At 44.0% G+C, this 22,879-nt stretch overlaps 1 protein-coding gene across 4 annotated transcripts in view; it reads right to left on the bottom strand.

The window, feature by feature from the left end:
- The window catches only part of LOC141162632 (cilia- and flagella-associated protein 99-like), an 81,066-nt gene that overhangs the window by 9,716 nt on the left and 48,471 nt on the right, over window positions 1-22,879 (bottom strand). For all 4 annotated transcript variants that reach the window (XM_073648930.1, XM_073648951.1, XM_073648923.1 and 1 more), the window contains 7 exons: window positions 20,301-20,369; window positions 17,695-17,778; window positions 16,111-16,199; window positions 9,669-9,873; window positions 7,256-7,397; window positions 6,707-6,858; window positions 6,292-6,497 (listed from right to left, as the gene is read on the bottom strand). In XM_073648930.1, the coding sequence (XP_073505031.1) occupies window positions 6,292-6,497; window positions 6,707-6,858; window positions 7,256-7,397; window positions 9,669-9,873; window positions 16,111-16,199; window positions 17,695-17,778; window positions 20,301-20,369 (947 nt within the window). The remainder of the gene's footprint in view (window positions 1-6,291; window positions 6,498-6,706; window positions 6,859-7,255; window positions 7,398-9,668; window positions 9,874-16,110; window positions 16,200-17,694; window positions 17,779-20,300; window positions 20,370-22,879) is intronic.

Consider the following 22,879-nt stretch of genomic DNA (forward strand, 5'->3'; position numbering starts at 1 on the left):
TCGCAGGCATTGCTCAGGGGTGATTTTGGCCCATTTTTCCACACAAACACTCTTAAAATCCTGAAGGCCCCGCAGGCTCCTTCTATGAACTCTGAGCTTTAACGTTTATTTCACCCACTCATACAGATACACTCCTTAACAATAAAATTGTAAAACCAAGGTAAAAGGTGTGGAATGATGGAAATCTCAGGATGGAGACACGTTACTGATCTGCAAATGATGAATGGAAATAATATTTTCAAATATGAACGCCTCGTCTGCTATCAATGAGGTTATTAATAGTCGTCTAAGGAATATTCTGTAACGCTGAATGCACTTGGGCAAATCATCAAAATCCGCTGTTGGCAGCTCCTGTGCAATTGCCGACCAATGATGTCCCAGATGTGCTCAATGGGAGACAAGTCCGAAAATGTGCAGGCCATGGGAGCATGCATAAGCCACGCAGGCTGCTCCCGGTAACACGAGCAACATGTGGCCTGGAGTTGATGTGTTGAAAAATGGCTTCTGGAACACTATGGAGATGGTAGTACCACTGGCTCCACAATTGATCCATTCTGTACGGCAAGAAAAAATGGACAACACATACTGAGCCTAAGGCAGCACACAGTGTCTACACAAAGCATTAGAAGGCAATTGGATGACATTGGGCTGTGAGCCACATATCCAGCCACAGGTGTCCATTGACCTCACACCACCACTATCAAAGGCCATCATTCTGCAGAACTAGAGGAAATGGAGGCTGGAATGGAATGATGGGTCTCGCTTTTGATTTGGACACAATGATAGCGGGAGACAGGTCTGGAGACCACCTGATGGAATGTGTATTCATCCTGTGATGGAAAGGAAAGAGTAGGCAGCAATCCATAAATTATAGTGAAAAAAGAGGGTTTTTCTAGACCGACATCAATACTATGTGACATTTAAGCTCATCAAAACATACTCAAACTTTGTCTACAACTTATGGAGCGCTGCCTACTTTTCTATTTTTTATCAATTGAAAGGTTGATTGTCTGTACCTATCTTTTTCTACTGTTTTTTAGACTAATAGACAGATGATACATACAGCAAGGAAAATAAGTATTTGATACACTGCCAATTATGCAAGTTTTCCCACCTCCAAAGAATGGAGAGGTCTTCAAGCAAGTCAGGGAAAAAGCTGTTTAGAAATACAAGTAGAGGGGAAGATTGATGGTGCAAAATACAGGGATATTCTTGAGCAAAATCTGTTTCAGTCTGTCCGTGATTTGAGACTGGGACGGAGGTTCACCTTCCAACAAGACAACGACCCAAAGCATACTGCTAAAGCAACACTCGAGTGGTTTAAGGGGAAACGTGTAAATGTTTTGGAGAGGCCTAGTCAAAGCCCAGACCTTAATCCAAATGATTGCTGTTCACCAGAGGAAACCATCTGACTTGAAGGAGCTGGAGCAGTTTTGCCTTGAGGAATGGGCAAAAATCCCAGTGGCCAGATGTAGAAAGCTCATAGAGACTTATCCAAAGCGACATGCAGCTGGCTGTAATTGCTGCAAAAGGAGGCTCTACAAAGCACTGACTTTAGGAGGTTGAAGAGTTCTGCACACTGAAGTTTTCAGTTATTTTGTCCTATTTGTTGTTTGCTTCAAAATAAAAAGAAAATCAAATGTTCACAGTTGTAGGCATGTTCTTTACATGAACTGATGCAAACCCTCAAAAAAAGAAGTGAAATTCCAGGTTGTGAGGTAGCAAAACATAAAAATTGCCAAGGGGATGAATACTTTCTCAAGCCACTGTAGATAACCAGAGCAGCACTGTAAGCAGAGACTTATGGGGATCCAGAGCAAAGAAATTAAAAGTTGAGAATGGGTTTTTTGTTTGTTTTTATATAATAACATTTCTTGTCTCTCTCCAAACTTTTTTGTAAACCACTTTGGCAACTTTCTAATAGATTACAGTAATGGTATAAATGCCATCTTCATTGCGGGTAATGTGCTGTCAAGAAATGGAACAGGCAGCGAGCTCTGGACCCTGCATCCTTTGTGGCCCCCTCCGATATATGAATGCCCCTGACTTTGCACTTTAATGGTTTATGTGGCGCGTGTATGGGGAAAGTCCTAGTTTACGCTGCCGCAGCCTTACTGGAGCACCACAGATCCCTGTTTTTTCCGTCCCGGTGTCGCCGTCGTTTTACCTCTGCACTATGGAGCCTCTTGCAGCTGCGATATGTAAATCTCTACAGCTTGAACGGTATTTATTAGCGCAGCTGTACCGTGTCTGCATGTAAATGAGCTGTCGAGAAAACGAGCTAATTATGCCGCCACCGCTGCTACATAAATCAGGTAATCGGGTGATTTTTACGTGATATTTTAAAATTAGCTGTTTTTTTTTTTTTTTTTTTTTAAAGAAAACCTTTCACCATAAGTAACGCACTTAGCAATTTACCACCTGAAGATTTGGGTCACTGCCACCTCCCGGCATGCAAGCGGTAATTACATATCCTTCATTATTGCTCCGTATTAAATAAAACATGAGGAAAAAATCAACAAACATAGAATAATATGGAGCATACATAGGGATCTGTGTGTGTACACTCCTCTATACAGCATATCCAGCCAGATCCCAGTGTGTATAGAATATTGTGTCGTTTCATTATTTTCTGGTTAAGATGGAATGTGAAGGCTGCAGCCAATCAATGGCTAGTGACTGGCTGCAGCGGTCACATGAAGTCCTCCACTGCAAGAGGAGAGCAGGTGCTGGGTATATGTTTCTCTTAATACCGCTATGGGTCTTTTTTTATTATTACAAAATGTAGGATACATGTAAAGTTTTGATAGTTTTTTACAGGATTTTTTGGGGGCATGAAAAATGGCAATTCTGAAGTTTAGAACTTTTATTTTTTGCTTTACAGCATATAACGTAGAGGTTACATAATTCAATATTTTGGTAGATTGGACTCTTGCACAATTGTTAATACCAAATATGTCATAAAATATACTTTTTTTACATTTTTCAAATCTCTATTTTTATAATGGCAAAGGGGGGAAATCAAACTATTACGTTTTTGCTTTTTAAAAAGCTTTTTTTTTTTACTGTCTTTTGTCATTTCTGATGAGGAAGCTTGAATCTGCTGATTTCTATTCCTCCTACTTGGTTTCTGGCATCTTTGGTAGTCGACTACTATGAGGCCCCCTTCACATGTCAGAGTCTTCAGTACGTGTGGTGACCGTTTCCACACGTACTGGAGACACTGACGCACGTAGACCCATTCAAATCAATGGATCTGTGCACATGTCAGTGTGTTTCCACGGACCCTGTGTCCGCGGGCAAAACACGCTGACATGTCTGTTTTTTGCATGCAGCACGGGCGGCAAAACGTTGAGAACACGTGCACACTGATGACATATGGATGACATCTGTGTTTCATCAGTGTGACACGTACCATCGCCTGGGAAAAAGAGCTACAGTTAGCGCCGGGTGGAGGCAAGTCTCATCATTGTCCCCTGCGTGCACTGAGATCTGCGTGAGCAGGGGACAATGGATTACGGCGTGGGACACTAAGGATTCTTTACACTTCAGAGAGGTGAGGGATATTTTTTTTTATTTTTGTTTGTTTTACAGGGGACAATGGCTTCAGTGGATTAGGTGTTAAGGTGAGTATAATGTGTTTTTTATTTTATTTTTCATTTTACACTGGATGTAGAAAGTGGGGGCTGAATACAACTTTCAACATTGTCCCCTGCTAATGCGGATTTCAGCACAAGCAGGGGATAATGATGAGACTGGCCTCCAGCACTCGGGAACAGTGTGAACAGTACCGCTGTTTCCCAGGCGCCGGTAAGTGTGATACTGATGCAGCACACGAGCTGCACACAGTTACCACACAGGTACACGGATATCTCTGGTATTGGTTTTTCCAGTATCGGTAATATCAGGACGTGTGAAGGAGGCCTGAGAGCATGCTGTTCTTTTCATGGTTCAGACACATAGGTAAGTAAGTCTAGACCTGCAAGGTGTAAAACCGTGTCACTTAATTCCCAGGTTGGGAATTAAGGGCCTTCCCCCATTTTTGATGGTCAGCGCTTGGACTTGTCAGTTTTGTGTCTGTGTCTTGGTATCTAATGATAAAAGGAGGAAGATGTTCAGAAGTTACCGGCTGACTAGGATTAATTTGGGCATCCATTTGTTAGATGAGGTTCAATGTGGATAAATGTAAAGTTATGCACGTGGGTACTAATAGTATGCAGACATCATATGTTCTATGGGGAGTAAAACTAGGTGAGTCACTTGTAGAGAAGGATCTGGGTATACTTGTAAATGACAGACTAAATAACAGCGCGATGTCAATCAGCGGCTTCTGAAGCCAGCAGGGTATTGTCATGTAGTAAAAGAGGCAGGGATGTAATATTTCCACTTCACAAAGAGCTAATACGACCTCATCTGGAATACGCAGTTCAGTTCTGGGTACCAGCTCAAAGAAAGAAAAACCTGCAGCTAGAAAAGGTACAAAGAAGAGCCACAAAACTGATAAGGGGCATGGAGGATCTTAGTTATTAGGAAAGATCTATTTAGTCTTCAGAAGAGACGTCTACGGGAAACATTGTACAAGTGCATAAATGGCTCGTACAAAAGATGGTCAAAAGCTTTTTCATGTAAAATCCCTCAAAAGTTAATGGGACGCTCCCTCCGTCTGAAGTAAGGAAGGTTCAATCTCCAGAGGACACGAGGCTTCTATTCCATGAGAACTATTCATCTCTAGAACAGCCGATATCAGGAGCCGGTCACAGCAAGAACCTTTATGGTTTAAAAAAAAAGCTTAGATGCTTTTATAGAAGAAAATCACATACAGTGGAAACCAGAAGTTTACATACACGATATAAAAAGACACATATTTATTTATTTTACTCACTTATATAGCGCCATTAACTCCACGGCACTTCACAGACAATATCGGCACTGTCCCCATTGGGGGCTCACAATCTAAATTATGGTCAGTCCAGAATTCTTTAAAGGCTTAGTCTATGTAAACTTTTGACTCTGCAGTAAGTAATAGAAATGCCTTTAAACATTTTCGCTCTCTCATTCTGGCATTTGTCAAATATTAAAAATTATGGTAATCCTAATTGACCTAAAACGGGAAAGGTTTATTCTGATTTCAAGTCAACTGTAAATGCTTACATACATGTGTAAAGCTCTTGATCAACACTCGGGATCAGACTGGATCATGCATTATGGTTGTATCTATAGCCCTTTACCTTTATTCTTTCCCTTGCTTCGGTTGAACTTGATGGACATCTGTCTTTCTACTGGACTAACTAAGTAATTATGAAGGGAGGTGTCGATTAACAGGTGTGATCCTTATAAAGGATAGACGCTATTGTGTAGTATCTACCAGAATGGAGAGAATAGAGCTAGGCGCGGGAAACGAGGAGCATTGGAGCTTTAGATAAGGTTTTTATTAGTGCCAAGGCAGTTCGGCGCCGGACCCATGCCTTTCTCAAGGTCAAAAAAACATCTACAGAATGGGAGGAATAGAACTAAGCAACAGTACGTGTAAAAAAGACTTGAGTATACTAATAGATCACAGACTGCACATGAGTCAACAGTATGATGCAGCAGCAACAAAAGCAAACACAGTTCTGGGATGTATTAAGAGATGCCTAGAGTCTAGCTCAAGAAGTAATTAACCCCCTCTAGTCCTCCTTGGTCAGACCCCATCTGGAATACTGTGACCAGTTCTGGGCACCACATTTTAAAAAAGACATCGAAAAACTGGACAAGACAAGAACTGGACAGTTCAGACAATAGCTACCAGGATGGTGACCCGTCTGCAAACTATGTCCTACGAGGAACGGTTAAAGGATCTAGGAATGTTTAGCTTGCAAAAAAGAAGGCTAAGAGGAGACTTAATAGCTTTCTACAAATATCGGACGATACATCACAGTGTAGAGGGATCATCCTTATTCTCATTTGTATATGGAAATACGAGAAGCAATGGAATGAAACTGAAAGGGAGAAGATACAGATTAGATATTAGAAAAAACTTTTTGACAGTGGGGGTGATCAATGAGTAAAACTGGCTTCTATGAGAGGTGGTGAGTTCTCCTTAAATGGAAGTCTTCAAACAGAGGCTGGATGGACAACTGTCTGAGATGGTTTAGTGAATCCTGCATTGAGCAGGGGGTTGGACAACTCTAACATTCCATGATTCTATAAGTGACTGTTTAGGATCAAGCTCCAAACCTGATTTCCACATGCCCAGTGTCTCAAAAAAGTAGCATTTATCGCAGAAATCACAATGATGGACACCGCACTGACCTGAGGAGAGCGGCTTTGCCTTGGGCAGCTCTGTGGAGAGAGATCTGCTCCAAAGTGTCCAAAAGATGCTGCTGTTTTGTCTGCTTTTCCTCAAGGATCTGGTCTCTCTTTTCTTCCTCAGCTTTTCTCTGAGCTTCTTTTAGTAAAGCCAGACGTTCCCAGAGCTCCACTACTGACATCTCACAGTTCAGTCCATGCCCCGCGGTCTGAAGAGCAGAGTAACCCACAGAGCAATATCTTAGTGTCCATGAACAGCCAGATCCTTATGTGTGAGCCATGCAAACAATATAAAAATCTCACAATTGTGATTGGTTGGCAAGATTTTTTGCTACTCGAGGCAAACCCTAATCCTGTGAATAATACCCTTAAGAAGGCCTATAGGCATACGACACATCTAGGATTACAGTGCACTCACCTGTGTTAGATCCACAAACTTTTGTCTAATGATTGGCACTGACTCCATGGCTCGTATCTCACGGATCAGCTCAAATTTCTTCCTCAGCTCCTCCTGTGCCTCCTCTAAGGCCTGGCGTAACAGCTCCCGGCTCTCCTCCGCTACTTCTTGTACTAGAGAGGGATAAAACCAGGTCGTAGTAACAGATAGTGGTCCCCAAGAAGGCGACATGACAAAAGAATAGCGTAGCGTTAACGTTTCATTGACGGCTATCCTTCCCGACTCTGCTATGCAAGAGCACGATCAGACCGTGGAATGTGTTCTCAATGGCTGGCTTTGCTCTTTTGTATATAAGCGACTGCAGTTTATTGCTGTATGTATCTGAACACTCCCATTAAGGCAGAAGTTCTTGCTGATTCTCCTGAGCACCCAGCTCCTGGCACACATACCACGGACACCTCATGGAGGGAGACGTCTTCGGTAAAGATAACACGTCTGGGTAGACTTTCTTTTACTTTACTGTCTAAAGCGAGACTGAAGTTATGACCCAATTCTTCTATTATCACATACCTATTTGCTGCTTGTATTTCTGGAGCTTCAATCTTGCCTGTTTAGTGTTTTTGTGTCCCTCAGACACTTGCTCCACCAGGTCCCTCATCTCCTTCTCTTCTTGCAGACGTTTCTCGGCGTATTCCCGCATCAGCTTCGCCGTCTAAAGACCAAACAACCAGATGATTATAAAAATTGCAAAGTGACGATAATCTTATGATGCATAAGCCTGGAGCTCCTCCGTCTACGTCTGCAGGCTTCACTTGAGAGTAAAGGTCCCCATACACATTAGATGGGTGTTGCTCTCAGAACTTCCTCGGCCAAGTGCTCCTGTGCTTTCTATGCCAGACTCCTCGAGTGGTGTCCCATCTCCACGCAGGACAAAAGGGTCGGCCACTGGGATCCAATATTCCAATCTTCAATCTAATAGTCCTTTAGGTGGGACATCTTCGCGGTGTGCAGGGTGACAGGTGAGACATGTGGCGGAGAGGTGAGATGGACAACGACCGTTTCGCAACCTTCTGGTTCTTCTACAGGTCCAAGGTCCCGTAGAAGCACCAGAAGGTTGCGAAACGGCCTTAGTCCATCTCACCTCTCCCCTGTCTCCCCTATCACCTTGCACACCGCGACGATGTCCCACCTAAAGGAATAATGGACTATTAGATTGAAGATTCGCTGAGTGCTGCCTTTCTTTGCTCTTCATTGGAATTCATTTGCACTTGGCTTGTTGCACCACCAAAAGAATCTAAGAGCCCCTTAACACATGGTAATTTCTGCGGATTGCACATGGTGTGGTGCCGAAATAGTTCTCTAACCCAGAACAATATTCCAATCTTTTCCTTCCCCGACATCTTCCATCAAGGGAGAGTCAGGAAGTTTTCACACACATTAGGGCTCGTTTACACGTCCGATTTTCTCGTACGAGTGCTGGGAATATTTTTCATGGATAGCACTTGTACCCATGGTATTCTATGGGGCTGTGTACATGTCGGACTTTTTCCTCGGACCGAGAGGTGCACAAAAAATTATCTGAGACATGTCAGATTTTGATCAAAATCGGCAATGCAAGTCTACACGTCCATGAAAAACAACAGACCGTACTCGGGTGACATCCAAGTGCGATCCGAATTACAGGGATTGTCAGAAAGGAGTAGGTGAAAAAGTTTTTCTTTTTTCTCTCCACGTATGAAAAAAATGATGACACTTGGATCAAACTCTGATCAGAGTAATTGGTCCGTTTTTCTCCTACGTGGAAAATAGTGACGTCTGAATGAGGCCTTAGACTGTCAGCCGATCCTGATAATATCGCTGGGTTCAGCGAACGTTAGTCTAATGTGTATGGGGCCTTAATCACAAGACAGGTAAGGGAATGATCCCCCTCTTTCTATTAAAAAAAACATGCTCAGCAGACTTAAGTACTGTATATGTTTGTGCCGGGCTATTGAGATATTTGTCTGACGAAAGAATGTTGGGCGACGGCTGTCCGATAAGAGAGTCATTCCCATCTTCATAAATTGAGTATTGCTCTTGTAAAAACAAGCGATTCTGCAATTTATTGCTTAAAATTTGCAGCCGTTCTTGAGACATTAAAATGTTTCTTTTGTTTAGCGCTCGTTGCCTTGGAGTCCGACCACCGCTGAAGTCTAGCTTGTAAGCACTGCAACTGAAGCCGGCCGGGATTAGGAGGTAACAGCGCTCTCCAGCGATCCTGACCAGCTTCAAAGCAGCGCTCTCCAGCGATCCTGACCAGCTTCAAAGCAGAAATCTCCAGCGATCCAGGCCAGCTTCAAAGTAGCGCTTACAAGTCTGATAGATAAGAGCTTGTATGTACTGCACATGTTCTCTTGTCTAGCAGCGGTGGTCGGTCTCCAAGGCGATGAGCTGAAAACAAAAGTGTTGATATCTCAAAAGCGGTTGAAGATTTTAACAAGTGGTGAATTGTAAACTTGCTTGTATTTACAAGCTCTTTCTGAGAATATAGCCATTTATGAGGATGGTAATAACCCTTTAACAAAGCCCCTGACAGAGACAGTCTACAGATTAATAGCTGGAGTTTTGTAAGGAGACAGAATTTATGATTTCACTTTATCGCCAGTGACAAAATAAGGTTTCATTTTTCTGTTACCCCTATATTCACATATGCCCCCCGACATCTTCCTTTATTGTTGCGGTAAACCCCTAATGGATTAACAATTGAGACCGACGGGTTACGATCGCCTGGGTTTTATTCATTTCTCGCTGTCACACTTGAAGTGAGGCTGTTTGTCTAGGAAATTAGAATAAGGATTAATGTCGGGTGGATAAAGGCAACAGATACAGATAAGTGAATCCTTCCTGCTTGGATGGTTCGGAGTAATTCGAGTCTGCGTGGCGGCGCTGCCAATGCCTCAGCGATGACAGTAGCTTTACAAATCTGCCCGCTTCCACCTCTCACCTCCTCTTTCTTCATTAGGACCTTTTTCTTGTTCTCCTGGATGAGGTTCTGCCGCGCCAGCACAGCTTCCTCACGGCTCAGTTTTCCTTCCAGACGCCGGCACTCTATATCGGCTAGTTGCCTTTCCAGGTCCTTTGCCAACATTTGCCGCTGCCATTCTAGAAACTCACTCGGATCCCGGGCGCCATCAATCAGCTTCTCTATTCTGGAAAGTGTAACGCAAATTAACAGAAACTGTTGGGAATATGCAACGACAAAGGCAGCGACTGTGTCAGGAGTTGCCAAACTAGGCAGCTGCCTAAGGCTCCCTATCCACTAAGGGGTCTGCGGAGCACAGAACCAACCAGAGGCAAACTGTACCTAACATTTGCCACCTTCTTCTACCTTAGATCGCCAGAGAATTTAGCTTAGATCACCAGGGTTTTATTTTTTAGAAAGCGGTCATGTGTGGACATTAGGAATAACATTATTTCTGGCCACTATATGACTTATATCAGCAGATATCCCCTCTGTAGGCTCTAGTAACTAGAAGTCTCAGCAGTTTCATTTTGTGTCTCTTTCTCCCTCCAGCTTCTTTCCTCTCCATAGACAGTTTAATCCCTCACTGGAGACAGATCTGTAGACAGATTTGAGCAGTTTATGAGAGTGAATGATTATTACAGGGAAAGAAGAAGTGACTGATGAGTGGGGAAATATAGATATTTTCTAATAAAACATATTACAAAGGTTCTTATATTACTTTGTGCTGTTGATTTACCAAAAAAATAAAAAAGTAACTACTGTAGACAGATGTGTTGAAAGATTTGAGCAGTTTATAAGCGTGAATGATCATTGCAGGGAGAGATGAAATGACTGATACATGGGAAATATTAATTTTTTTCTAATAAGACATCTTACAAAGTTTCTAATATTTGCTTCTACTGTTCATTTATGATAAAAAAAAATAAACGAGGAATTACTAAAGAAAGAGTTGTAGATAGATCTGAGCAGTTTATGACCTTGAATGATCAGTGCAGGAAAAAAGTGGCTGATTAATGGGGAAATATACATGTTTTCTAATAAAACATATTACAAAGTTTCTTATGTTCACTCGTACTGTTAATTTATGATACAAAAAATAGAAAAGTAGCTACCATAGACAGATCTGTTGACAGATTAGAGCTGTTTATGAGAGTGAATGGTAATTGCAGGGAGACACTAAATGACTTACAGTATAAGTGGGAAATATACTTTAGTTTTCTATTAAGACATATTACAAAGTTTTTAATATTCACTTCTACTGTTGATTTATGATAAACAATAAAAAATAGCTATTGAAGACAGAGCTGTAGACAGATTTGAGCAGTTTATGAGCTTGATCATGTACATGTACTATGATTGATCAGTAAAGGGAAAAACCGTGGCTGATTAGTGGGGAAAGAAATATTTTTCTGTAATAAGACATATTACAATGCTTTTTTTCTAAACTTTTTCTTCATTTATCAGATCTGAACATGAAGATGGCCAGATAAAATATCCAATGTCGCTCAGTACTGTAAAACCGAATGTCCATCACAATTTAGTTTCATGTCAATTATTAGGTCTTAAACTCCTGAGCTCCCCCTGCTGGAGGTTTCTAGTAGGCATATTGAAATTGTCTTCAATCTATGGAAGATAAGCAATCTTAAAGGGGTTGTCTCAACATCTCTAATGGGTAAAATTGCAAAGTGCATATAAAAACATAATTAAAAATCCTAATAGTGGGATTTTTTAAGAGTATTATGTATAAAGGGTGGCTGGTCTCCTAAGCAAGGAGTGCGGTGCTTACAACCCTTTTCTATAGAGTATGCAAGCGCTGCTCTGAAGCTTGCCAGATCACATGATCGGGCCAGTTTCAGTGCCCCTGCGATCCTTTGATGCTGCAAAGACAAAGCTGCCTGTGTATAGTTCAGGCCAGCCCAAAATGTCAATCAATCAGAAGCACACAGCCACAAACAGCCAGGGGAGAGGTTTGCTCTTGTTAGACAACCCCTTTAAGATCAACTGGGTTTCTTTGGCTTCTCCATACAAAAAATTGTTCTTAAAGAGAAACCGTCATCTTAATTTTTATTTAATAAATCAATAGTACACATGAAAATAAGCAACTTTTATGTCTTATCAGAGAAATCTGCTTCTTTCTTCTCCTGGATTGATCTTTTATTCTCAAATTTATGGGTCAAGTTTGTAAAATCTGTATTGAGACAGACTTTCCCATTACTGAGATTGGAGGTGACAGTTGGTGCATTTAAAATTATATGGAGGAAGGAGGAGCTAGAGGAACACAGACATTCCGCTGCAAGTTCTCCGGAAAGGACAGTTACACTTCTCCATAGAACTTTGTGAGCACCAACTATCATCACCTATCTCAGTAATGGGAATAAGAAAACCTCATAAACCCTAGTGACAAGTGATCTGCTCCTGTTACGATACTGGCTTAGTACTGCTGGAAACCAATAGAAATAATCCGTAAATAGGCAAGAACAATCTAGGTAAGAATGTTCAGGAGCTTGGAGACTGGAAACTAGGCTAACAGCTAGACACAATACTCAAGCACTTAGTAAAAGGCAATTGCAGAACACAACAGCAGCCTCCAGTGGTAAGGAGTGGGATTGCAGAAAAATTATTAAGGTGAACAATAGCAGCCAGTAGTGGTCAAACTGTAGAAGGACAACTGGAATTCTGACAGCTCCACAGACAGCCTCAGGGGTGGTTGTCTTTTGGTGGAAATCATAGGTTTTGTTACAGTGACTATGATTGCTGGATGATGGTGTGATGTGCCAGTTCAAATGCTAATGAAAATAACTACTAAAAAGAATATTCAGGTCCATGTTCCAATCTATAGGGGGCAGTGATGTGTTTTTATACACTGACAAGCAAAAGGGTAACAATGTTTTGACCTTTTGACTTTCAGGCTCCATATCTCTCCATCCACTACTGCTTCAAACATGAGACTGCCATCATTTTATAGACAATCATCTTGGCAATCTCATATATAAATGTGACTTGCATCTATTTAGCATATGATTAGTTATGCAGATTCTTGTCATGTCTCTGCATTGTTACTGTTTTGCTCCTAAAAGTCTAAAATTTTAATTTTTCATATTTTTTAAATCCACCTTTGGCTTTCAGCACTGCCTGAATGAATTCTTCTGGGCATGTTCTCTATCAGGTTCCAGCATGTCTCCACCAACATCTGATCTCAGCTCTCTTCTACACGTTTCCATAGTTGGTGCATGCTCTTGGACTCACTCGGGTATGTATACAGCTTTTTCTTCTACTCTACACACAAGTGATAGATTCATTTGAGATCTGGGGACTGTGGGGACAATCCAGCTCCTCGACGTCATTGTCATTGAACCATTTCTTGGCAATCTTGATGTCTGCTTTGGGTCATTGTCCTGCTGGAACACTATGTCATCCTTTTTATACCCATAGTACTTGAATGTACGAAGTAACTCGTCTTGCAGGATACTCACATATAGCTCAGCATTGAGACCACCATCGATCCTGGTCAAGTATCCAACTTCATTGGCTGTGAAGCATCCCCATATCATCAGGCTTCCTCCAATAAACTTAACAGTTCCTTCAATTTCTCCACCCGTTCGCCCCTTTTTCCCTTATTTCTTCCAGACCCATTTGCACCCATCAGAGCTTCGCCTATTGACTTTCGTCTCATCGCTCCCAGTCTCCCGTTTCTAATCTTTCACTCTTCGTACTTTTTCTCAGACTCGAGCTGACACTTCTTATGAGGATATTGAAGTCGCGGCTTCTTCACCTTTTTTCTGGCCACCATTCCAGACTTGTGTAACGTGCGTTGCCCGGTGCTCGCATGGACGTCTGTGATCTATTACGAAGCTTATGAGCCTCCTCCGCTGTCGTGTTTGTCGCACCAGAGCTGATAGACCTTGTGATGAGCGACTTGTTCACTCCGATATTTTGCCTGGACGTCACCTTTTGGCTATTGGATGGACTTCATTTCACATTCTTCCTACTGTCATGGCGCTCACATGATGCAGTTTGGCAATTTTCTTGGCCGAGAGGCCGATATCGATGAGCTGGATGATGCAGTTTCTCTTTTCTTGGGAAATCTTCTTCATGGAAGCTCCTTGAGTGAAATTTCTCTTGGGAATCGACCCAATAACACACGGAGCTATTAGGGAATGTGAGAACAGGTTGTAATTTGTAGTAAACAAGAAGAAAAAGATTTTTCCACCATCAGGAGCAAAACAGTAACAATGCAGCGACATGACAAGAATCTGCATAACTAATCATATGCTAAATAGTAGTCAAATTTATGTATGAGATAGCCAAGAAGATTGTCTATAAAATGATGGAAGTCTCACGTTCAAAGCAGAAGTGGATGGAGAGATATGGAGCCTGAAAGTCAAAAGGTCAAAACATTGTTACTAGTGATGAGCGAGTGTGCTCAGTTACCCCTTTCACCGAGTAAACTCGGGTGCTGACCGAATATTTTCGTCATGCTCGTCAACTATGTTCGAGTCACAGCGGCTGTTAGACAGCTGCGACACATGCAGGGATTGCCTGTTCGTTAGTCAATCCCTGCATGTGTCGCAGCTATTTAACAGCCCAGCTCAGCATTTCGCTCACTCCCTCACAGCACCTTTCTTTCCTCTCTATGCAGTTTTTTAGGGGCGGCATGCAAGGATCACACAGCTCAGCATTTCGCTCACTCCCTCCCGGTACCACTCTTTCCCCTCTATGCGAGAATCACACAGCTCAGCGTTTTGCTCACTCCCTCCCGGTACCACTCTTTCCCCTCTATGTGAGAATCACACAGCTCAGCGTTTTGCTCATTCCCTCCCGGTACCACTCTTTCCCCTCTATGTGAGAATCACACAGCTCAGCGTTTCGCTCACTCCCTCCCGGTACCACTCTTTCTCCTCTATGCGAGAATCACTCAGCTCAGCGTTTCGCTCACTCTCTCCCGGTACCACTCTTTCCCCTCTATGTGAGAATCACACAGCTCAGTGTTTCGCTCATTCCCTACAGGTACCACTCTTTCCCCTCTATGCGAGAATCACACAGCTCTGCGTTTCGCTCACTCCCTCCCGGTACCACTCTTTCTCCTCTATGCGAGAATCACACAGCTCTGCGTTTCGCTCACTCCCTCCCGATACCACTCTTTCTCCTCTATGCGAGAATCACACAGCTCAGCGTTTTGCTCACTCCCTCCCGGTACCTCTCTTTCCCCTCTATGTGAGAATCACACAGCTCAGCGTTTCGCTCACTCCCTCCCGGTACCACTCTTTCCCCTCTATGCGAGAATCACACAGCTCAGCGTTTCACTCACTCCCTCTCGGTACCACTCTTTCCCCTCTATGCGAGAATCACACAGCTCAGCGTTTCGCTCACTCCCTCCCGGTACCACTCTTTCCCTTCTATGCGAGAATCACACAGCTCAGCGTTTCACTCACTCCCTCCCGGTACCACTCTTTCCCCTCTATATGAGAATCACACAGCTCAGCGTTTCGCTCACTCCCTCCCGGTACCTCTCTTTCCCCTCTATATGAGAATCACACAGCTCAGCGTTTCGCTCACTCCCTCCCGGTACCTCTCTTTCTCTTCTATGCGAGAATCACACAGCTCAGCGTTTCGCTCACTCCCTCCCGGTACCACTCTTTCCCTTCTATGCGAGAATCACTCAGCTCAGCGTTTCACTCACTCCCTCCCGGTACCACTCTTTCCCCTCTATATGAGAATCACACAGCTCAGCGTTTTGCTCACTCCCTCCCGGTACCTCTCTTTCCCCTCTATATGAGAATCACACAGCTCAGCGTTTCGCTCACTCCCTCCCGGTACCTCTCTTTCTCCTCTATGCGAGAATCACTCGGCTCAGAGTTTCGCTCACTCCCTCCCGGTACCACTCTTTCCCTTCTATGCGAGAATCACTCAGCTCAGCGTTTCGCTCACTCCCTCCCGGTACCACTCTTTCCCTTCTATGCGAGAATCACTCGGCTCAGCGTTTCGCTCACTCCCTCCCGGTACCACTCTTTCCCTTCTATGCGAGAATCACACAGCTCAGCGTTTCGCTCACTCCCTCCCGGTACCTCTCTTTGTCCTGTGTGAAGTTTTTTAGGGGCGGCATGCAATTTCAATAATCTAAAATACTGTCTATGCCTCCATTGCAGACGTTTGAGCCCGATGGTGACACAAATCACGGGTCAGACACATTTACTGGCATGAGAAAAAAAAATTAATAATGTAGTCGAAAATGAGTAATTGCTGTCTATGTGCTTTCTACAGGCTATATAATAGTGTATAATACCATATATCCCAATAATATGTACGTGACAATTGGTCAAATGTAAATCGGCCATTTTCTAATGGCTCGCTCACAATGGAGGCAGCGGAGGGCGGCACTGCCTGTGTGCTGCACTACATGAGACTCCTCTGCGTACTCTACCTGTTCAGCTCGTCCTCCACCTGCCTCTGATATAGAGCGCCCTCTCTCAGTATGGCCGCCGTATTCAGTCTCACTGGGACATTGTCCACCTGGAGGGAATAAATATGGAAGAAAACGCTCTCCAATCAATATTGCTAGGATTCATAATCTGGTGCTCCCTGCACACCGGCACCAGGTCTCCCCCTGTGCAAAGAAGGCCACCTCCGCTCCATATCTGTGCCTACTGTCTCCACAGAGCTCAGCACTAGCTGTATACATCCGTGTGCACAGAGCTCCCCCTAGTGGTAATTTTACATAAAATGGATTGTATATTTTTTTCTAAGAGGCAGGTGATGTGATAAGCCGCGGTGCCACCAGTCCCCATCGGTCTCCATTTACTTCCGGTCACGTGCCATCTAGGCATGAGGACAATAGGTGTCATCAATATCACATTAGTAGGGGTCCGACACCCGACATCCCCACCGATCAGCTGTTACGTGCAGTGGTCGGGTGTAAGCAGTGCACAGCGCCACACACTGTAGTGGCCGCTCCTGGTACTGCAGGTCAGCTCTTATTCTCTCCAATAGGAGCGGAGATTTTTGAAGTTGCCACCAACATCCGAGCAGCTGATTGATGGGGGTGTCAGGTGTCAGACCCCCACTGATCTCATACTGATGACTTATTCTCTGGAAAACCTGTTTAAGCCCAAAAAAACCCTTTAAATATTCCAGGACTCTCTGTCGGCACAGCTGAGACTGTTTGGAAGAACATTGATCCTTGCAAGTCAACCAGTGGGCACAAAGCAAGACTTATATGCCGTCCATAAGATGTCAGAAGATGGAGAATCCTGCGACCAGATGTGTCACTCATCCATGGAAACAGCAAATATCCCCCACGGGTTACACAGAATTGGAGTATGTGCACACTTGTGGAGGTTTTGGAGCAAAAGCTGAGCGAAAACTTTCCAACTCCTCCTCCAAATCTCAAAACTCCTCAAAAACTTGGGTTTTCTGCAAAAACTCAGCAAAAAGACTCAGGTGTGGCCGTAGCCGTAGAGTATTTTGTAGTCTCAGAACCACTTTCTATGTAAGAACGACTTGCGGGTCTTATGTTCTGTCTTTTCAGACATTTTTTTAACCACTTCATGTCTCCAAAAGTGTCAAATGGGTAACAGAAGCGGCGTACATTCTGAAGACCATTTCCGCTATGAAGTCGCTCCATACATACAATAAAAGTTAGATTAGCATTCACGTCTTGAAAAATGCTCGCGTTTTAATCATTGCTTGATGGATATAAAGAAAATAAAAAAAAGACAGAAAATAGTCTCCCAAAAAGTGGTTAAAAACTGCTAAAAAAATACAGTAGATGCCTCCTTAAAGCATCAAAGTTTCCTGGAGCGGTTTCCGTACGAAAATCTCCAATGAAAATTGAAAAAGCAAAACTGTAGTGTGAACATACCCTAAAGGTATGCGAACGGAGAGTTTCTTTGAAGAGTCTTTTGAAACGAGTCCACTTTGAAAAAACTTAAGAAATGGTTAAAGTGGTTTACACTAGAAAATGAGTTGGCTGTAAAATGACTCTGTGTGCACAGAGCCCTAGACTCACCTTCTTTATCGGAGGCGGCTGGAGTTTCGTTTTGTTAAAGGACAATTTGTCATCTTCTTCTTTCCTTATTTCGGATAAAACGCGCTGTAAAGACACCGGAAAATGTTAAAAACTCGATCCAGCCATGAGTTCTGACATTTATTCAGTCAGTATGGCGCCACCTGGTGTTCATAATGTATAGCAACGTGCGCATACACCTATTAAGAGCTGGTGGACGCACATGCTCAGTCACTCTCCCCACAGCCAGATCTCTGCACAGTCATCCCCTCTTCACTCCAGAGCAGGTATTGGAAAAACATTTCTCTCTGGTTGTCAGGAAAGGAGCAGAGTCTGCACAGTAATTAGCAGAACAGCTGAGAACACTGCTTCTATAGGGGTAGTTAGAAGGGACAACATTAGCAGCTGCCAGAGGGGGAAGGAGACTGATTTTATACAGACCTGCCCTCAAAAGCACTACTTTGGACAAATGGAAGTAGAAACTATTAGAAAGAGTGTTTTTCTTTATTCTAGAAACATTGAAAATTATTTAAAAAAAAAAACACAAACAGCTAATACCAACCTTTAGGGACTTTTGTTATGAGAATGATTCATGGGATAATCCATTTCAATCATGAGAGAACATCATTGTTAAGCACCCTTAACACATGAACATATCCATTCTTTGTTTCTCCAATATCAGTCACTGAGGGGCTCTCGAGGTTTCCCTATATGTATTAGATTAGATTATTAGCTGGTACTGATAGAATTGATGGATTTGGATAGTAATCTATGGAGTGTGGGCAGCTTGAAGAGGACCTGACATATCTAGAGCATCATTTTTTGTATAGTACTGTGATGCTAGTCACTGCTCAGGGACAAGCCATGAGGTTGGGTAGTCAAGCGGTCCGGGGTCAGATACCAACAGGGCTCATCATAAACTAAGGGGAAAGATAGAGGCGTAGTCAGGTCATGGTCCGAGGTCAGAATTCCAGGAAGGTAGCGGATCAAAATAAAGGGGCTAGGCAAAGGGATGGTCAAAGGCAAATCCAAGGTCGGGCAATAAAGATCAGAATACAAGACAGGGAGCACAGAGCAAACACATACCACTTGAGCTAAGCTACAACTGGCAGTAATTGGAGGCAGAGAACCAGCTAAGGAGCCAGGTAATCACTCAGAACAGGAGACACATGGAGGAAGCCTGGCACATCCTTGCCCTGACTAGGCGGCTGGACTGTCACTCAGCACACTGTCAGGAGTAATAATATATTCTTCCATCTATGAATAGTGTTCCAAAGGTAATGGATTGGTAGTAACAATCTACTGCAAATATAAAAAACTAGTGTCATATCTTGAGGGGGTGTCCACAATAACAAGAGGTTGTCTGTGCGCCACTTCAATAGAAAGCAATGGTCCAGATCAGGGATGTCAAACTCACAGAGGGCCAAAATGAAAAACTTAGACAAAGTCGCAGGTCAACCACTATACAGTATAATGGCCCCACATAGTCCTCCATACAGAATAATGGGCCCCATATAGTCCTCCATATAGTATAATGGGCCCAACACAGTCCTCCATACAGTATAATGGCCCCACATAGTCCTCCATACAGAATAATGGGCCCCACACAGTCGTCCATATAGTATAATGGGCCTCACATAGTCCTCCATACAGTATAATGACCCCCCATAGTCCTCCATACAGTATAATGGGCCTTACATAGTCCTCCATACAGTACAATGGGCCCCACATAGTCCTCCATACAGAATAATGGGCCCACATAGTCCTCCATATAGAATAATGTGCCCCACATAGTCCTCCAACCAGAATATTGGGCCCCACATAGTCCTTCAACCAGAATACTGGGCCCCACATAATCCTCCATACAGAATAATCACTCCACATAATCCTCCATACAGAATAATGGCCCAACATAATCCTCCATATAGAATAATGGCCCCACATAATCCTCCATACAGTATAATGGGCCCCATATAGTCATCCATATAGTATAATGGGTTCCACATAGTCCTCCGTACAGTATAATGGGCCACACATAGTCCTCCATACAGTATAATGGCCCCACATAGTCCTCCATACAGTATAATGGGTTCCACATAGTCCTCCATACAGAATAATGGGCCTCACATAGTCCTCCATACAGTATAATGGGCCTCACATAGTCCTCCATACAGTATAATGGGCCCACATAGTCCTCCATACAGTATAATGGGCCTCACATAGTCCTCCATACAGTATAATGGACCCACATAGTCCTCCATACAGTATAATGGGCCTCACATAGTCCTCCATACAGTATAATGGGCCCACATAGTCCTCCATACAGTATAATGGGCCTCACATAGTCCTCCATACAGTATAATGGGCCTCACATAGTCCTCCATACAGTATAATGGGTTCCACATAGTCCTCCATACAGTATAATGGTCCTCTTTAAGGGTTGTCCCAGCAATCAGACTCCACTGATGTCCTAGTGAAATGCTGGCACTTACAGCAGTGGGGAAGCTCCTTCACAGGGCTTGTTCCTACCTGTTGATCCAATAGGGATTATTCATGGATGGGGAAAGGTCAAGATGGCGCTGCTGTACCCACGGGGGCATTGCACTTACTTTGGTTTTCTCTGACTTCTCGGGGTTGGCACAATTGAACTGCCCCATGTTTGCTTCCATTAACAGCTCCTGAAATGAAGAATGAGAAGATAATACACATCATAAAGACGGAAGGGCATACAGACGTCACAGCAAAATCCCCCTGCTAAGGATGTGCCTTGTATCAGCCAGAGAGGAGAGCCCGTGCAAAGGGTCGTTCCTGCACTGGCAGACTTGGCACAAAATTCCATTTTTTCATGGCTTCCGAGCAAAACAGAGACATCTAGCTGAATACAGGTGATATGAACAGACCACAAAGTATGTTTTGGATGATTTATTACTGAAATAACTTTTATTACACTGGATCATAATAACTTAATAATCAAAAAAACTTACGCCCCTGCGATGTATGATTTGTCCACTAGATGGCGCATCTCTGAAAGTATTTACTGCATGGATGACCATGCACTGTAGAGGCAAACTGGGAAGAGTACAAGCTGGGGGGCAGCAACCCTGAGGGTCAACACCTATTAACACTGCCGATGGGTCTCACAAATATTCCAAATATCAATATGTCGCATATTTTGGAGTCATTGTAAGTCTGTAGAAGAGAAATAATATTTCTTCAGTTTTATTATTAATTGGTTTAACTTATTTTGTTGTTTTAACTTGTTTTGTTTTTAAAAACTTTGCAAGTCCCTCAACTGTTTCCCTGCACGACCACCTTCAGCTATCTCTGCACGACCACCTACTGCTATCTCTGCACGACCACCTTCTGCTATCTCTGCACGACCACCTACTGCATTCTCTGCACGACCACCTACTGCATTCTCTGCACGACCACCTTCTGCTATCTCTGCACGACCACCTACTGCTATCTCTGCACGACCACCTACTGCTATCTCTGCACGACCACCTACTGCTATCTCTGCACGTCCAGACACTGCTATCTCTGCACGTCCAGACACTGCTATCTCTGCACGACCAGACACTGCTATCTCTGCACGTCCAGACACTGCTATCTCTGCACGTCCAGACACTGCTATCTCTGCACGTCCAGACACTGCTATCTCTGCACGACCGTCTACTGCTATCTCTGCACGACCGTCTACTGCTATCTCTGCACGACCGTCTATTGCTATCTCTGCACGACCGTCTATTGCTATCTCTGCACGTCAAGACACTGCTATCTCTGCATGACCATCTACTGCTATCTCTGCACGTCCAGACACTGCTATCTCTGCACGTCCAGACACTGCTATCTCTGCACGTCCAGACACTGCTATCTCTGCACGACCGTCTACTGCTATCTCTGCACGACCGTCTACTGCTATCTCTGCACGACCGTCTATTGCTATCTCTGCACGACCGTCTATTGCTATCTCTGCACGTCAAGACACTGCTATCTCTGCATGACCATCTACTGCTATCTCTGCACGACCATCTATTGCTATCTCTGCACGACCACCTACTGCTATCTCTGCACGACCACCTACTGCTATCTCTGCACGACCACCTACTGCTATCTCTGCATGACCATCTACTGCTATCTCTGCACGACCACCTACTGCTATCTCTGCACGATCATCTACTGCATTCTCTGCACGACCATCTACTGCATTCTCTGCATGACCATCTACTGCATTCTCTGCACGACCATCTACTGCATTCTCTGCACGACCACCTTCTGCATTCTCTGCACGACCATCTACTGCTATCTCTGCACGACCATGTACTGCATTCTCTGCACGATCATCTACTGCATTCTCTGCATGACCATCTACTGCATTCTCTGCACGACCATCTACTGCATTCTCTGCACGACCATCTACTGCATTCTCTGCACGACCACCTTCTGCTATCTCTGCACGACCATCTACTGCATTCTCTGCACGACCACCTTCTGCTATCTCTGCACGACCATCTACTGCTATCTCCGCAAGACCATCTACTGCTATCTCTGCAAGACCCTCTACTGCTATCTCTGCAAGACCATCTACTGCTATCTCTGCACGACCATCTACTGCTATCTCTGCACGACCATCTACTGCTATCTCTGCACGACCATCTACTGCTATCTCTGCACGACCATCTACTGCATTCTCTGCATGTCCAGACACTGTTATCTCTGCACGTCCAGACACTGCTATCTCTGCACGACCACCTACTGCTCTCTCTGGGCATCCATCTACTGCTATCTCTAGAAGACCCTCTTATGCTCTCTCTGGGCGTCCATCTACTGATATCCTGCCCGCCTCTCTACTGTTACCCTGCACGGTCATCTAGTGACACCCTGCATATACTTCCACTGCCACGCTGCACATTCATCTACTTCCACCCTGCATGTCCTTTTATTGCCACCCTGCACTTCCCTTTCCTGCTACCCTGCACATACTTCTACCCTGCTCCCTCTTTTTGTCTTGTGTCCTACCTCTCTTTACCTCTGTTTTGTCTCTGACCTACGCCTATACAGCTGGTCTACCTGTCCTTGCGCTGCCATCCAATCTCTCCCAGGTCAGCAGTGTCAGTGCGGGGAGCTGTGTACAGAGGACGGTGTTGTGGGTCCGGTCAGTGTTCGGAGTGATGATCCCCCTGAATAG

This window comes from Phyllobates terribilis, unplaced genomic scaffold (assembly GCF_046119375.1).
Source record: "Phyllobates terribilis strain yellow unplaced genomic scaffold, ASM4611937v1 Scaffold_1__5_contigs__length_1240528914, whole genome shotgun sequence".
Taxonomy (NCBI): Eukaryota; Metazoa; Chordata; class Amphibia; order Anura; family Dendrobatidae; genus Phyllobates; species Phyllobates terribilis.